The following is a 17,133-nucleotide window of genomic DNA, read 5'->3' on the forward strand; positions in this document are numbered from 1 at the left end:
GGGCAGAACGACAGATTTTCACCTTGTCATCTCGGGGGATCTAATCTTTCAACCTTACAATTAACTAGTCCAACGCAATAACGACCTGGCTCTCTCTCGTTGCACTCCACAAGGAGACTGCCTGTTACACGAATGCAGTAAGCCAAGGTAAGTTGCTAGCTAGCATTTAACTTATCTTATAAAAAACAATCATATCACTAGTCATACAATCATAATCACTAGTTAACGACACATGGTTGATATTATCTAGCGTGTCCTGCGTTGCATATAATAAGACTGAGCATACAAGTATCTAAGTATCTGACTGAGCGGTGGTAGGCAGAAGCAGGCTCGTAAACATTCATTCAAACAGCACTTTCGTGCGCACGCTAATTGTCGTTGTGTTGCTGGTTCGAGCCCAGGGAGGAGCGAGGAGAGGGACGGAAGCTATACTGTTACACTGGCAATACTAAAGTGCCTATAAGAACATCCAATAGTCAAAGGTTAATGAAATACAAATGGTATAGAGGGAAATAGTCCTATAATTCCTATAATAACTACAACCTAAAACTTCTTACCTGGGAATATTGAAGACTCATGTTAAAAGGAACAACAAGCTTTCATATGTTCTCATGTTCTGAGCAAGGAACTCAAACGTTAGCTTTCTTACATAGCACATATTGCACTTTTTCTTTCTTCTCCAACACTTATTATTTAAACCAAATTGAACATGTTTCATTATTTACTTGAGTCTAAATTGATTTTATTGATGTATTAGGGGCGGTAGCCTAGTGGTTAGAGTGTTGGACTAGTAACCGGAAGGTTGCAAGTTCAAACCCCCGAGCTGACAAGGTACAAATCTGTGGTTCTGCCCCTGAACAGGCAAGTTAACCCACTGTTTCTAGGCCGTCATTGAAAATAAGAATTTGTTCTTAACTGACTTGCCTAGTTAAATAAAGGTAAAAAAAAGTATATATATATATATATATTAAGTTAAAATAAGTGTTAATTAAGTATTGTTGTAATTGTCATTATTACAAATAAAAAAATTGTCCGATTAATCGGTATCAGCTTTTTTGGTCCTCCAATTTTTCAATCGGCGTTGAAAAATCATAGTCGGTCGACCGCTAGTCCTGGATGTCAGGAAGCTTGGCCCCATACGCATTACCCTCTGTAGCGCCTTACTGTCATATGCTGAGCAGTTGCCATATCAAATCAAATCAAATGTTATTGTTCGCGTACACATATTTTGCAGATGTTACTGCGGGTGTAGCAAAATGCTTATGTTTCAGTGCAGTACTACCTAACAATACACAAAAATATCCAAAACATTTATATAAAGGAATTAAGAAATATAGAAATGCTAGAATGAGCAATGTCAGAGTCCAGAATATAAATATATACTGTACATATATGAAGGTGTGTATTGACATTATGGACAGTATTTGAATAGAAAAGTTGTGTACAGTAGTAGTTATAGAGGATGAGCCTTGACTAGAATACAGTATATACAGTTGAAGTTGGAAGTTTACATACACTAAGAATGGAGTCATTAAAACTTGTTTTTCATCCACTCCACAAATTTCTTGTTAACAAACTATAGTTTTCTCAAGTCGGTTATGATATCTACTTTGTTCATGACACAAGTAATTTTTCCAACAATTGTTTACAGACAGATTATTTCACTGTATCACAATTCCAGTGGGTCAGAAGTTTACATACACTAAGTTGACTGTGCCTTTAAACAGCTTGGAAAATTCCAGAAAATTATGTCATGGCTTTAGAAGCTTCTGATAGGCTTATTGACATAATTTGAGTCTATTGGAGGTGTACCTGTGGATGTATTTCAAGACCTACCTTCAAACTCAGTGCCTCTTTGCTTGACATCATGGGGAAATCAAAATAAATCAGCCAAAACCTAAGAAAACAATTGTAGACCTTCACAAGTCTGGTTCATCCTTGGGAGCAATTTCCAAACACGTGAAGGTACCATGTTCATCTGTACAAACAATGGTACGCAAGTATAAATACCATGGGGCCACGCAGCCATCATACCGCTCAGGAAGGAGACGCGTTCTGTCTCCTAGAGATGAACGTACTTTGGTGCGAAAAGTGCAAATCAATCGCAGAACAACAGCAAAGGACCTTGTGAAGATGTGGAGGAAACAAGTACAAAAGTGTCTATATCCACAGTAAAATGAGTCCTATATCGACATAACCTGAAAGGCCGCTCAGCAAGGAAAAAGCCACTGCTCCAAAACCGCCCTAAAAAAGCCAGACTATAGTTTTCAACTGCACATGGGGACAAAGATTGTACCTTTTGGAGAAATGTCCTCTGGTCTGATGAAACAAAAATAGAACTGTTTGGCCATAATGACCATTGTTATGTTTGGAAGAAAAAGGGGGAGGCTTGCAAGCCGAAGAACACCATCCCAACCGTGAAACACTGGGGTGGCAGCATTTTATTTTATTTATTTATTTATTTTTCCTTTATTTCACTAGGCAAGTCAGTTAAGAACAAATTCTTATTTTCAATGATGGCCTAGGAACAGTGGGTTAACTGCCTGTTCAGGGGCAGAACGACAGATTTGTACCTTGTCAGCTCGGGGATTTGAACTTGAAACCTTTCGGTTACTAGTCCAACGCTCTAACCACTAGGCTACCCTGCCGCATCATGTTGTGGGGGTGCTTTGCTGCAGGAGGGACTGGTGCACTTCACAAAATAGATGGCACCATGAGGAATGAAAATTACGTGGATATATTGAAGCAACATCTAAAGACATCAGTCAGGAAGTTAAAGCTTGGTTGCAAATGGGTCTTCCAAATGGACAATCACCCCAAGCATACTTCTAATGTTGTAAAATGGCTTAAAAACAACAAAGTCAAGGTATTGGAGTGGCCATCACAAAGCCCTGACATCAACCCTATAAAACATTTGTGGGCAGAACTAAAAAAGTGTGTGCAAGCAAGGAGGCCTACAAACCTGACTCAGTTACACCAGCTCTATCAGGAGGAATGGGCCAAAATTCATCCAACTTATTGTGGGAAGCTTGCGGAAGGCCACCCGAAACGTTTAACCCAAGTTAAACAATTTAAAGGCTATGCTACCACATACTAATTGAGTGATTGAGTATACGTAAACTTCTGACCCACTGGGAATGTGATGAAAGAAATTAAAGCTGAAATAAATAATTCTCTCTCCTATTAATTCACATTTCACATTCTTAAAATAAAGTGGTGATCCTAATTGACCCAAGACAGGACATTTTTACTATGATTAAATGTCAGGAATTGTGAAAAACTGAGTTTAAATGTATTTGGCTAAGGTGTATGTAAACTTCCGACTTCAACTGTACCTGAAGTGGGTAAAACAGTATGTACTCACCTTGTCATCCTTTAGGCCAAGACCTTTCCTTTCTGTTGTTGACTCTGGTACACTTCTCCTTTCCAGCTCCGACTCCAACTTACGGATCTTCTTCTGCAGTGCCTCTACTGTGGGCCCCTTTCCCTCAGGCTCAGATTGACCCTGCACACACACACACACACACACACACACACACAATTATTTACAGTTAAAACATATTTTTGACACACAGACATATGCGCACATGCAGACAAGCTCCCACATACACAATTTAAACAATTACATAGATTGATAACACAAATAGATGATCAATCAAACACACTAACAGAGTCACCCCCCACCCCCCAATCAATTGATAAATTACACAACTATTGTCCATCCAATTGGATTACATAATAATAATAATAATAATGAAATAAGCATATTCCTACTCCCCAGCTTGCCGATTAGACACAGAAACAAGTCGGACTGTGTCACTGACCTGCAGTCCGCTGTTGAGCCTCTTGATTCGCTGTTTGAGTTCCTGGATCTCCTCGTCTCTCTCTTCTTTCTCCCCCTGCAGCTTGCTCTGGGTCTTCAGGCTCTTCTGGAGGTCCTTGTTCAGGCCCTCTACCTCCTCCTTCAGGGTGTTCTCCCTCCCCCTCCCTGCCTTCACAGCCTCCTTCGCCCCCTGGAGCTCTTCGTTTAGCTCCTGCACACGAGCCTGATGGAAATAACCAGATTGGTATGCATTCAAGGGATATACTGTGCCACTTGACAAAAGTTATTCTGTATTGATAATTGGGATATAAAAACATGTGCAGCATAACATGCTGATTATGTGTTATGACTGGGAATCTTAACACTTATCAGGAAAGATAAACCCTCTATCACTTACGAGTGTTAGCAGATTGTGTTTTAAGGGTTTGAAATTATGTAAGCGCTAGTTCATTAATAGCACGGTACCTAATATGCTATGAGACTGAGAGAGTAATGGGGACCAACCTTGAGGTCCTTGGTATGCTTGTCTACCAGCAGCTGGACATTGAGGCTATCCTCTCTGTGAGATGCATTGGCTATGATCTGCTGCTCCGCATGAGACGTCATCTCTGCCCTCAGCGCCAACAGGGCCTTACTCAGAGCCTGAGAGAAAGAGAGAGAAAGGGGGAAAAAGGGAAAGGGAGATGGAGAGGATGAAGTGGAGAGGCATAATATAGTTCCGGTCTGTTTAGTCAGTCTATTGTGACGTTTGGCAGTCATGTTCATGCTCCCAAGATGCTATAATTACACTGACACATTTCTATAGAGAGCAGACCATAAGACCAACAAGCACAGTAGTGGCCAAATATATTGGCATCCTTGCACTTTTCTTAAATAATTCCCTATTTCTCCTAAAATGAGCTGGCATTTTTTTTTTTAAATACACTTTTGGTCTCCACACCTTGTTATTGGAATTTCAACATTTCAGAACCAATTTTATTTTTGTAAACTTACGTTGACAATTTTAATTTCACAAATGGCATGGACAAAATTATTGGCACCCTGGAGCCTTTACTTGGTTGCACAGCCTTTGCCCAAGATAACAAATGCTTCTTGTAGTCATCAATGAGCTTGCTGCACCATTCTACAGGCAATTTGGCCCACTCTAAAGCAGCAAACTGCTCTAATTCTTTAATGTTTGAGGGGTGCACTGCACCAACTACTGTTTCCAGCTCTCGCCCAGTCCAGCGTCCAGCGTTTCTTTTTGAACCATTCCAGAGTGCTTTTTATGTGTGCTTGGGGTTGTTGTCTTGCTGGAAGACCCATAACCTTCAAAGGCGACCCAGTTATTGGACACTGAGTTGAACATTGAAACCGGGTCTCCATTGAAGGTTTCGGATCTTAGAGCAGGACAATGACCCCAAACACACATTAAAAACCACCTAGGAATGGTTAAGAGATGCTGGACTGTTCTGGAGTGGCTAGCGAAGAGTCCAGATCTGAATCACATCCATAACCTATGGCGATATCTGAAAACAGTAGTTGGTGGAAGGAACCCGTCAAACATTGAAGAATTTTAGCAGTTTGCTGCTGAAAAGTGGGCAACATTGTCAGTAGACAAGCTCATTGATGGTTAGTGTTTGTCTGCAGTTATCTTGGCCAAAGGCTGTGCAACCAAGTACTAGCTCTGGGATGCCAATAATTTTGTACATGCCATTTGTTCTGCAATGTTGAAATTCCAATAACAAGGTGTGGTGGTCAAAAGTTTTCAATCAATCAAATTCAATCACAGTTATTTTTAAAGCCCTTTTTACATCAGCAGTTGTTACAAAGTGCTTGTACAGAAAACCAGCTTAAAACCCCAAACAGCAAGCAATGCAGATGTAGAAGCACGGTAGCTAGGAAAAACTCCTTAGAAAATCCGGGATAGAAAGGCAGGAATGTAGGAGGAAACATAGAGAGGCACCAGGCTCTGAGGGGTGGTCAGTCCTCTTCTGGCTGTGCCGGGTGGAGATTATAAGAGTACATGACCATCAACTTATTTGAGAAGAAATAGGGAATTATTTAAGAAAGCTGCAAGGGTGCCAATATATCTGGCCACAACTGTATCTTCCTAGTCTTCACCTTCAGTTGTTTCTCTTTCTGGTTGAGCTGTGCTTTGAGTCTCTCCACCAGGTTCTTCATGGTGTTGCTGGGCGAGCGGACGTTGGCCTGTTTCTGGGCCTCCAGCTCTGTGCGGAGGTAGTGCAGCTCCTTCTCCATCTGACCCAGCTGAGCCCGCTGCTCCTCAGCCTCCCCTGACATAGCTTTGGCCTGGGCTGCATGACGCTCCTCCAGCCTGGAACACACACAGTGGGGTTAAGCTAAACACAGGGCACAGGTCAAATTGGTTAAACACAGTTTGTATAGATAGGATGAAATTATCGACAAAGACAACTAAAGAATCAACATTGTGTGAGTTAAACAAGCCTAATCCTAGTTTACATATAGCTTTATCATTTATTGTTTCTTTCTAACTTTTTCTAGGCCTGGGATGCCATCAAATTCACTATTCCTGATCACATACAGTAGATCAACGTAAATGCAGATCTCAATTATTAATTACATGACAGATCAGGTAAACAATGTATGTAGCTTAGCACTGAGTATCTTTGGTGTGCATCTTAAGCCAGCCAGTGACTTACTTAGCCCTCTCTGAGGCGTGCTCTTTGGCCTGCATGGCTGTGAGGTTCCTCTGCCTGTCCAGCTCTGCAATGAGGCCCTTCAGCCGGTCGGTCATGGAGGACAGAGAGCGGTCTTGTTCCACCACCGTCTGTTCCATCTCAGCTAGGCGAACCAGGTGCTTGGTGGTCGGCACCGTTATGGTGGGCTTCTTCATTAACTCCTGGAGACAACAAGGAGATTAACAGAAGAGATTTCTGGGCCGTTCCAGGAAAATCAAATCAAATGTATTTATATAGCCCTTCGTACATCAGCTGATATCTCAAAGTGCTGTACAGAAACCCAGCCTAAAACCCCAAACAGCAAGCAATGCAGGTGAAGCACGGAAAAGAGTGCCTTTTGCATCCCTTTGATATTTAAGTAGAAATTGTGCACCAATATTTAATTTCAAAAGCCTGTTATATTAAATGAATTGCCCTTTAATATAGACCACATGGAAAATTCAATACAACCGGTTTCTTATATGAATAACGGCTTGCTAAAGTGCCAAAATTCAGCATTTTGACCTGTCCATCCAACACTGTGTCACTAGGAAGATTTCAACCCACTTAATCTAAAATGTCTATCATTATAAAGCACTAGTAGTTATTTTTGTTGCTTTGACAAAGTTATTCCTGAAAATTATTATTATTATTATTATATATTTTTTTAAATTTCACCTTAATTTAACCAGGTAGGCAAGTTGAGAACAAGTTCTCATTCACAACTGCGACCTGGCCAAGATAAAGCAAAGCAGTATACATATAACAACACAGAGTTACACATGGAGTAAAACAAACATACAGTCAATACAGAAAAATAAGTATATAGTCAATGTGAGCAAATGAGGTGAGGTAAGGGAGGTAAAGGCAATAAATAGGCCATGGTAGTGAAGTAAATACAATATAGCAATTAAAACACAGGAATGGTAGATTTGACAGTAGATGAGTGTGCAAAGTATAAATACGGGGGTGCAAAGGAGCAAAATAAATAAATACAGTAGGGGAAGAGGTAGTTGTTTGGGCTATTTATAGATGGGCTATATACAGGTGCAGTGATCTGTGAGCAGCTCTGACAGCTGGTGCTTAAAGCTAGTGAGGGGTATAAATGTTTCCAGTTTCAGAGATTTTTGTAGTTCGTTCCAGTCATTGGCAGCAGAGAACTGGAAGGAGAGGCGGCCAAAGGAGGAATTGGCTTTGGGGGTGACAAGTGAGATATATCTGCTGGAACATGTGCTACGAGTGGGTAGAGCTATGGTGACCAGCGAGCAGAGATAAGACTTTACCTAGCAGGGTCTTTTGTTGATTACCTGGAGCCAGTGGGTTTGGCGAGGAGTATGAAGAGAGGGCCAGCCAACGAGAGCGTACAGGTCGCAGTGGTGGGTAGTATATGGGGCATTGGTGACAAAACGGATGGCACTGTGCTCGACTGCATCCAATTTGTTGAGTAGGGTGTTGGAGGCTATTTTGTAAATGACATCGCCAATGTCGAGGATCAGTAAGATGGTCAGTTTTACGAGGGTATGTTTGGCAGCATGAGTGAAGGATGCTTTGTTGCGAAATAGGAAGCCAATTCTAGATTTAACTTTGGATTGGAGATGTTTTATGTGAGTCTAGAAGGAGAGTTTACAGTCTAACCAGACACCTAGGTATTTGTAGTTGTCCACATATTCTAAGTCAGAACCGTCCAGAGTAGTGATGCTGGACGGGTGGGCAGATGCAGGCAGCGGTCGGTTGAAGAGCATGCATTTAGTTTTACTTGTATTTAAGCAGTATTTAAGCAGTTGGAGGCCACGGAAGGAGAGTTGTATGACATTGAAGCTCGTCTGGCGGGTTGTTAACACAGTGTCCAAAGAAGGGCCAGAAGTATACAGAATGGTGTCGTCTGCGTAGAGGTGGATCAGAGACTCACCAGCAGCAAGAGCGACATCATTGATATATACAGAGAAGAGTCGGCCCAATAATTGAACCCTGTGGCACCTCCATAGAGACTGCCAGAGGCCCGGACAACAGGCCCTCAGATTTGACACACTGAACTCTATCAGAGAAGTAGTTGGTGAACCAGGGGAGGCAATCATTTGAGAAACCAAGGCTGTTGAGTCTGCCGATGAGGATGTGGTGATTGACAGAGTCGAAAGCATTGGCCAGGTCAATGAATACGGCTGCACAGTATTGTTTCTTATCGTTTAGAACCTTGAGCGTGGATGAGGTGCACCCATAACCAGCTCTGAAACCAGATTGCATAGCGGAGAAGGTATTTAATGTGATAAGTGATTAATTTACGTCTGTCCCTCATTTTAAGGTCAACCCTGTTACATGATCAAAACTCTTGTTTTAATATTCCTTAAAAAACTATTTTTTTTTTTCAAAAGAAACATTGAACATCTAATAGTCAAATAATAGTGTGAAAGCAGGTGGGCTTGTTAGATGCTTTTTGGACATTTTCTGGTGTTTTGTGATGAAAAACTGAGCGGTCAACCCTGTTACTTTATTTGGCACTTCGTAAACACTTACTATAGTCTTTTTATTTAACCTCTTGAGATGGGAAATCATGTTCTTTATGAAGCTGAACATGTGCTTTTTATGACAGAGTGTTAAAATAAGGTGAAAGCAAATGTTTATTTAGACCAAGTTACACTTTCAAAAGGTACAGAATCGTTGGAATTATCTTTTTACCGGGACAAATAAAGAATAGTGAGTAACATGATAAAAGTCCATAGCAATCTTGTATTGGTGGTAGACATCAATGATCCTACCAAATAGGAGTCCGAAGACCAGAATTTCTGAAAAGCCAGAGAAAGTTTCTGAAACGTTGTAACCCTAACACAGACCAAGAGAGAGCCATGGTAGAGCTAGGCTGGGCTACATACCAGTGCGGTCTGTTTGAAGCGGTCAAGGGAGGTGTCAGTGTGCAGGTCCAGTTTCTGGTGCAGCGTCCTCATCTCCTCTTCATGTCTCCTGGTGATATCCTCCTGCTCCTGTGGTTAATTTAGGAGGCCACAGCAGTCAGAACCAATAGAACCAACAGTACACACCACAGCCATATAAGGATACACTATATATACAATGTGGACACCCTTTCAAATTTGTGGATTCAGCAATTTCAGTCCCACCCATTGCTGACAGGTGTATAAAAAGTGTATAAAATCGAGCATACAGGCATGCATCTCTGTAGACAAAGATTGGCAGTAGAATGGCCTTACTGAAGAGCACAGTGACTTTCAACGTGGCACAGTCAATAGGATGCTACCTTTCCAACAAGTCAGTTCATCAGAGCTGCCCCGGTCAACTGCAAGTGCTGTTATTGTGAAGTGGAAATGTCTAAGAGCAACAATGGCTCAGCCGATGGTAGGCCACACAAGCTCACAGAACGGGACCACTGAGTGATGAAGCGTAAAAATCGTCTGTCCTCGGTTGCAACATTCACTACTGAGTTCCAAAGTGCCTTTGGAAGCAACGTCAGCACAATAACTCTTCGTTGGGAGCTTCATGAAATGAGGTTCCATGGTCGAGCAGACACACACAAGCCTAAGATCACCACGCACAATGCCAAGCGTCGGGTTGGAGTGCTGTAAAGCCGCCGCCATTGGACTCTGGAGCAGTGGAAAAGCGTTCTCTGGAGTGATGAATCATGCTTCACCATCTGGCAGTTCGACGGACTAATCTAGGTTTGGTGGATGCCAGGAGAACACTACCTGCCCCAATGCATAGTGTCAACTGTAATGTTTTGGGGAGGAGGAATAATGGTTCGGGCTAGGCCCCTTAGTTCCAGTGAAGGGAAATCTTAACACTACAGCATACAATGACAATCTAGACTGTTCTGTGCTTCCAACTTTGTGGCAACAGTTTGGGGAAGGCCTTTTCCTGTTGAGCATGACAATGCCCCAGTGTACAAAGCGAGGTCCATACAGAAATGTTTTGTCGAGATCGGTGTGGAAGAACTTTGACTGGCCTGCACAGAGCACTGACCTCAACCCCATCGAACACCTTTGGGATGAATTGGAATGCCGACTGTGAGCCAGGCCTAATCGCCCAACATCAGTGCCTGACCTCACTAATGCTCTTGTGATTGAATGGAAGCAAGTCCCCTGCAGCAATGTTCCAACATCTAGTGGAATGCCTTCCCAAAAGAGAGGAGGCTATTATGTCAGCAATGGGGGGCCAATTCCATATTAATGCCCATGATTTTGGTATGAGATGTTTGACAAGCAGGTGTCCACACGGAGACAGTTAAAACAACTTCTCGCACCCTCTTTTTCTCTAACACTTTCTAATATGTCTAAATTGCCATTTGGTGTTTAAGTGCGAACATCAACCACAACTTGTGCATCAAATGCAGATACACTTAGCAGGCTTGTTGCTTCCTAGAAATCCTATAGTTCTCTACCCCCTGGTGTACCTGTCTAGCCCGGGCCAGTAGGTTCTGGTACTTCTTAAGGACCTCCTCCTTCTGGTCCAGGCGTCCCTGCAGGTTGTTGATGGTCTGGTGGGCCACCTTGAGGGCCGGCTGGCTCTCCCTCTGGTCCTCCTGGTGCTTGGTCAGGTCTGCCAAGAGCCTCTCCCTGTCTGCAGCCGCAGGGAGCCGCAGACGCAGCTCATTGATTACCCGGTCCCTGGAGAGGATGTTCTGCTCTGCCTTCCACAGGGCAGTTTCCTTCTCCTTCAGCTTCTGCTCAGGGAGAGTGGAGCAGAAGAGAGACAGCCTCATAGATGAATCACGTTTAGACTTACTTTTATACTTGTCTTTTACAATCTTTTACAAGGGATGGTGCTCTAAGGCATGTGGTGTGATCTTCCACCATAATGTGTGTACTTTTAAGGCATTTCCTGTGTGTCAACTGTGGGGTAAGTAATAATATTGCAAACAAATACATGCTACAGTATAATCACCTCATCTAGAGTTTTGCAGGTGGCCTGGGTCTCCAGGATGGTGCGGACATGCTCTTTGATTTTCCTCAGGGCAAAGTCCAGCTGGTGGGCCAGGGGAAGGCTTGCGTCTGGCAAGGCTCCGGTAGCCTCCTCAAACTACATACAATACACACTAGGATTAACTGAGAGGAGGAGTCCAAATCCTTGGTTGACTTGGTAGCAAGCAGTTTGTGATCGTGTGAGTTATGAGTAATATACAGTATCAAATCTAGGGTTACAAAGCAAAGATGGAAAATTTGTAAGTTCACCAGTAAACTACCAGAATCTTGGTATCTTTCAAGAATGTTATTACAGGTGTCTAATTATCTCGGGCCCTCTGTGTGGCCTTATCACATGAAAAATATATGAAATAATTTATAATTTTTTTATAAAATAAAATGACAAATTTGTTAAACATATCCTAAATATAAACCATCAAATTAGTGAATAGAATTGGTATTTACTTAGTAAAATAAATAAAAGTGAAAAAAAAAAACTGTCAATATGTATTTGCTGTCAATGTTTTGGCATCAAACTGGTGGCAGTCGTGAAAAAATACAATAGTTGGAAGAGTTGCAAAGTTAATTGAAAATAATGCCATTGTTGATTAGATACTTTTTTCATTAATTAGGCTATTTTCTCTTGAACCATATGGTCTATCTACTAGAAACGCATGGATAACATGGACACAGATATAAAAAATGAATACCATCATTTTTTTTTTTTAATTACCAAAGTTACGATAGATTGCCATATATTTTCTGTTAATTACCAAAATTACTGAAGATTTCAGTAACTTTGGTAAATTACTGGTAGCTTTGCAACCCTAATCATGTGTGGCTAGATTATTTATTGAAAATACAGTTGATATTGAGCATTCAAGTACATACACTGAGTATACCAAACATTAGGAACACATTCCTAATATTGAGTTATACCCCCTCCCTCAGAACAGCCTCAATTCATAGGAGCATGGACTCTACAAGGTGTCAAAAGCGTTCCACAGGGATGCTGGCCCATGTTGACTCCAATGCTTCCCACAATTGTGTCAAGTCGGCTGAATGTCCTTTGGGTGGTGGAACATTCTTGATACACATGGGAAACTGTTCAATGTGAAATACTCAGCAGCGTTGCAGTTCTTGACTATTCACCTTCTGAATGGCACGCATACACAATCCATGTCTCAATTGTATCAAGGCTTAAATATCCTTCTTTAATCTGGTCTCCCGAGTGACGCAGCGGTCTAAGACACTCCATCTCAGTGCTAGAGATCACTACAGACCCTGGGTTGATTCCAGGCTGTATCACAACCGGCCATGATTGGGAAATACATAGGGCGGCGCACAATTGGCCCAGTGTCATCCGGGCTAGGGTTTGGCTGGGGTAGGCCGTCATTGTAAATAAGAATTTGTTATTAACCGACTTGCCATTCTTAAATAAAGTTAAAATAAAAAATATAAATAAATGTATCTTCACTGCCTGAAGTTGATTTAACAGGTGACATCAATAAGGGATCATAGCTTTCACCTGGATTCACCTGGTCAGTCTATGTCATGGAAAGAGCTGGTGTTCCTAATTCTTTGTATATTCAGTGTATATCCACAGCTTGCAAAATTATAATTAATGGCAACCAGAAACAAAACGTTAAATTCATTCCTATTGGCAGACAGTGGGGAGGCTAGAGTACAGTAAACGAATGTCAGTGTGTCTGTGTCCCAAATGGCACCCTATTCCCTACAGTATATAGAATACCATTTGGGGCACAACCAGTGTGTGTCTGTTTGGTGTTAGACAGGACCTTCTGGGCAGAGCCTATGATTAGGTTCTGCTGTTTCTCATAAAGATCCAGCTGGCGCTCCAACTCCACCTCTCTCTGATCCCACGACATCTGACGTTCCTCCTGAACCTGGGGGGGGGGGGCACAGACTGTGTGAATGTCTGTCTTTGTGAGTGTCTGTTAAACAGAGCTCTGTCATCATGCCATTGTGACTTTGTCTGTGTCCCAAATGGCATCCTATTTCCTATATACACTACTTTGACCAGGGCCCATGTAGGGCTCTGGTAAAAAGCAGTGCACTTTATAGAGAATAGGGTGCCCTTTCAGACACAACCATTGTCCTAGCATAGCAAGATCTGGAGAACATGCATGGTCTGAAGCCAGCAGTACTAGTATTTAGGGGGTCCATCTGGAGGACTGTATTTTTAGGGGCATAAAACTAAACCATCTGAGCATCAAACACATAAATAGAGACAACAAGTCCTCTATGTTTTCCTCTTGTTCCGATTTTGACTGACTCTCATGGGGAGATACATTACACTATAAAGCCCAATGTCATGGGGGCGATGACGCTACACTACAAAGCCCAATGTCATGGGGGCGATGACGTTATACTATAAAGCCCAATGCCATGGGGGCGATGACGTTACGCTATAAAGCCCAATGTCATGGGGGCGATGACGTTACACTATAAAGCCCAATGTCATGGGGGCGATGACGTTATACTATAAAGCCCAATGTCATGGGGGCGCTGACGTTACACTATAAAGCCCGATGTCATGGGGGCGATGACGCTACACTATAAAGCCCAATGTCATGGGGGCGATGACGTTACACTATAAAGCCCAATGTCATGGGGGCGATGACGTTACGCTATAAAGCCCAATGTCATGGGGGCGATGACGTTACACTATAAAGCCCAATGTCATGGGGGCGATGACGTTATACTATAAAGCCCAATGTCATGGGGGCGATGACGTTACACTATAAAGCCCAATGTCATGGGGGCGATGACGCTACACTATAAAGCCCAATGTCATGGGGGCGATGACGTTATACTATAAAGCCCAATGTCATGGGGGCGATGACGTTACACTATAAAGCCCAATGTCATGGGGGCGATGACGCTACACTATAAAGCCCAATGTCATGGGGGCGATGACGTTATACCCAAAAGCCCAATGTCATGGGGGCGATGACGTTACACTATAAAGCCCAATGTCATGGGGGCGATGACGTTATACTATAAAGCCGAATGTCATGGGGGCGATGACGTTACACTATAAAGCCCAATGTCATGGGGGCGATGACGCTACACTATAAAGCCCAATGTCGTGGGGGCGATGACGTTACACTATAAAGCCCAATGTCATGGGGGCGATGAAGTTACACTATAAAGCCCAATGTCATGGGGGCGATGACGTTACACTATAAAGCCCAATGTCATGGAGGCGATGACGTTACACTATAAAGCCCAATGTCATGGGGGCGATGACGTTACACTATAAAGCCCAATGTCATGGGGGCGATGACGTTACACTATAAAGCCCAATGTCATGGGGGTGATGACGTTACACTATAAAGCCCAATGTCATGGGGGCGATGACGTTATACTATAAAGCCCAATGTCATGGGGGCGCTGACGTTACACTATAAAGCCCGATGTCATGGGGCGATGACGCTACACTATAAAGCCCAATGTCATGGGGGCGATGACGTTATACTATAAAGCCCAATGTCATGGGGGCGATGACGTTACGCTATAAAGCCCAATGTCATGGGGGCGATGACATTACACTATAAAGCCCAATGTCATGGGGGCGATGACGTTATACTATAAAGCCCAATGTCATGGGGGCGATGACGTTACACTATAAAGCCCAATGTCATGGGGGCGATGACGCTCACACTATAAAGCCCAATGTCATGGGGGCGATGACGTTATACTATAAAGCCCAATGTCATGGGGGCGATGACGTTACACTATAAAGCCCAATGTCATGGGGGCGATGACGCACACTATAAAGCCCAATGTCATGGGGGCGATGACGTTATACCCAAAAGCCCAATGTCATGGGGGCGATGACGTTACACTATAAAGCCCAATGTCATGGGGGCGATGACGTTACACTATAAAGCCGAATGTCATGGGGGCGATGACGTTACACTATAAAGCCCAATGTCATGGGGGCGATGACGCTACACTATAAAGCCCAATGTCATGGGGGTGATGACGTTACACTATAAAGCCCAATGTCATGGGGGCGATGAAGTTACACTATAAAGCCCAATGTCATGGGGGCGATGACGTTACACTATAAAGCCCAATGTCATGGGGGCGATGACGTTACACTATAAAGCCCAATGTCATGGGGGCGATGACGTTACACTATAAAGCCCAATGTCATGGGGGCGATAACGTTACACTATAAAGCCCAATGTCATGGGGGCGATGACGTTACACTATAAAGCCCAATGTCATGGGGGCGATGACGTTACACTATAAAGCCCAATGTCATGGGGCGATGAAGTTACAGATTCAGAAATTCACTGATGACAAATTGTCAACAGATTCATAAATTCACTGAAGACAAATATAAACAGATTCATCAATTTACTGAAGACAAATGAAAATTTGAAACACATAAAATTGCTCCACTCACATTTATAATTACCAAAATTTGTGAATATGTGAATGTTCATTCAATTTATGTCTCTCTCTCTGTCTGCAGAAAGTGTCTGTATGCTGCTGCTATTAGTTTCTTTATTTTACTTTATCATATCCTGATGCCTCGTCACTTTACCCTGCCTTCACATACATATCTACTTCAAATACCTTATTTTTATCTGTCCTGATGCCAAGACACTTTACCCTGCCTTCATGTACATATCTACCTCAAATACATTATTATTATCTATCCTGATGCCTCGTCACTTTACCCTGCCTTCACATACATATCTACTTCAAATACCTTATTTTTATCTGTCCTGATGCCAAGACACTTTACCCTGCCTTCATGTACATATCTACCTCAAATACATTATTATTATCTATCCTGATGCCTCGTCACTTTACCCTGCCTTCACATACATATCTACTTCAAATACCTTATTTTTATCTGTCCTGATGCCAAGGCACTTTACCCTGCCTTCATGTACATATCTAACTCAAATACATTATTATTATCTATCCTGATGCCTAGTCACTTTACCCTGCCTTCATTTACATATCTACCTCAAATAGCTTATTATTATCTATCCTGATGCCTAGTCACTTTACCCAGCCTTCATGTACATACAGTGCCTTGCGAAAGTATTCGGCCCCCTTGAACTTTGCGACCTTTTGCCACATTTCAGGCTTCAAACATAATGATATGGGAGAATGGGAAAAAATTTCAGTCTCTCGATGTGCAAAACTGATAGAGACATACCCCAAGCGACTTACAGCTGTAATAGCAGCAAAAGGTGGCGCTACAAAGTATTAACTTAAGGGGGCTGAATAATTTTGCACGCCCAATTTTTCAGTTTTTGATTTGTTAAAAAAGTTTGAAATATCCAATAAATGCCGTTCCACTTCATGATTGTGTCCCACTTGTTGTTGATTCTTCACAAAAAAATACAGTTTTATATCTTTATGTTTGAAGCCTGAAATGTGGCAAAAGGTCGCAAAGTTCAAGGGGCCGAATACTTTCGGAAGGCACTGTATCTAACTCAAATACACTATTATTATCTATCCTGATGCCTAGTCACTTTACCCAGCCTTCATGTACATATCTAACTCAAATACATTATTATTATCTATCCTGATGCCTAGTCACTTTACCCTGCCTTCACGTACATATCTACCTCAAATACCTCTGCACATTGATCTGGTACTGGTACTCCCTGTATATACAGTGGGGAGAACAAGTATTTGATACACTGCCAGGTTGCAGGTTTTCCTACTT

The 17,133-nt window shown here is 42.4% G+C and overlaps 1 protein-coding gene across 4 annotated transcripts in view; it reads right to left on the reverse strand.

The window, feature by feature from the left end:
• cep290 (centrosomal protein 290) overlaps positions 1–17,133 on the reverse strand; it is a 67,579-nt gene that overhangs the window by 11,217 nt on the left and 39,229 nt on the right. For all 4 annotated transcript variants that reach the window (XM_064929336.1, XM_064929337.1, XM_064929335.1 and 1 more), the window contains 9 exons: positions 13,208–13,315; positions 11,392–11,526; positions 10,901–11,170; positions 9,372–9,479; positions 6,487–6,686; positions 5,927–6,140; positions 4,328–4,465; positions 3,825–4,046; positions 3,365–3,505 (listed from right to left, as the gene is read on the reverse strand). In XM_064929336.1, coding sequence (XP_064785408.1) covers positions 3,365–3,505; positions 3,825–4,046; positions 4,328–4,465; positions 5,927–6,140; positions 6,487–6,686; positions 9,372–9,479; positions 10,901–11,170; positions 11,392–11,526; positions 13,208–13,315 — 1,536 coding nt within the window. The remainder of the gene's footprint in view (positions 1–3,364; positions 3,506–3,824; positions 4,047–4,327; positions 4,466–5,926; positions 6,141–6,486; positions 6,687–9,371; positions 9,480–10,900; positions 11,171–11,391; positions 11,527–13,207; positions 13,316–17,133) is intronic.

Source organism: Oncorhynchus masou, chromosome 22 (assembly GCF_036934945.1).
Source record: "Oncorhynchus masou masou isolate Uvic2021 chromosome 22, UVic_Omas_1.1, whole genome shotgun sequence".
NCBI classification, from domain to species: Eukaryota; Metazoa; Chordata; class Actinopteri; order Salmoniformes; family Salmonidae; genus Oncorhynchus; species Oncorhynchus masou.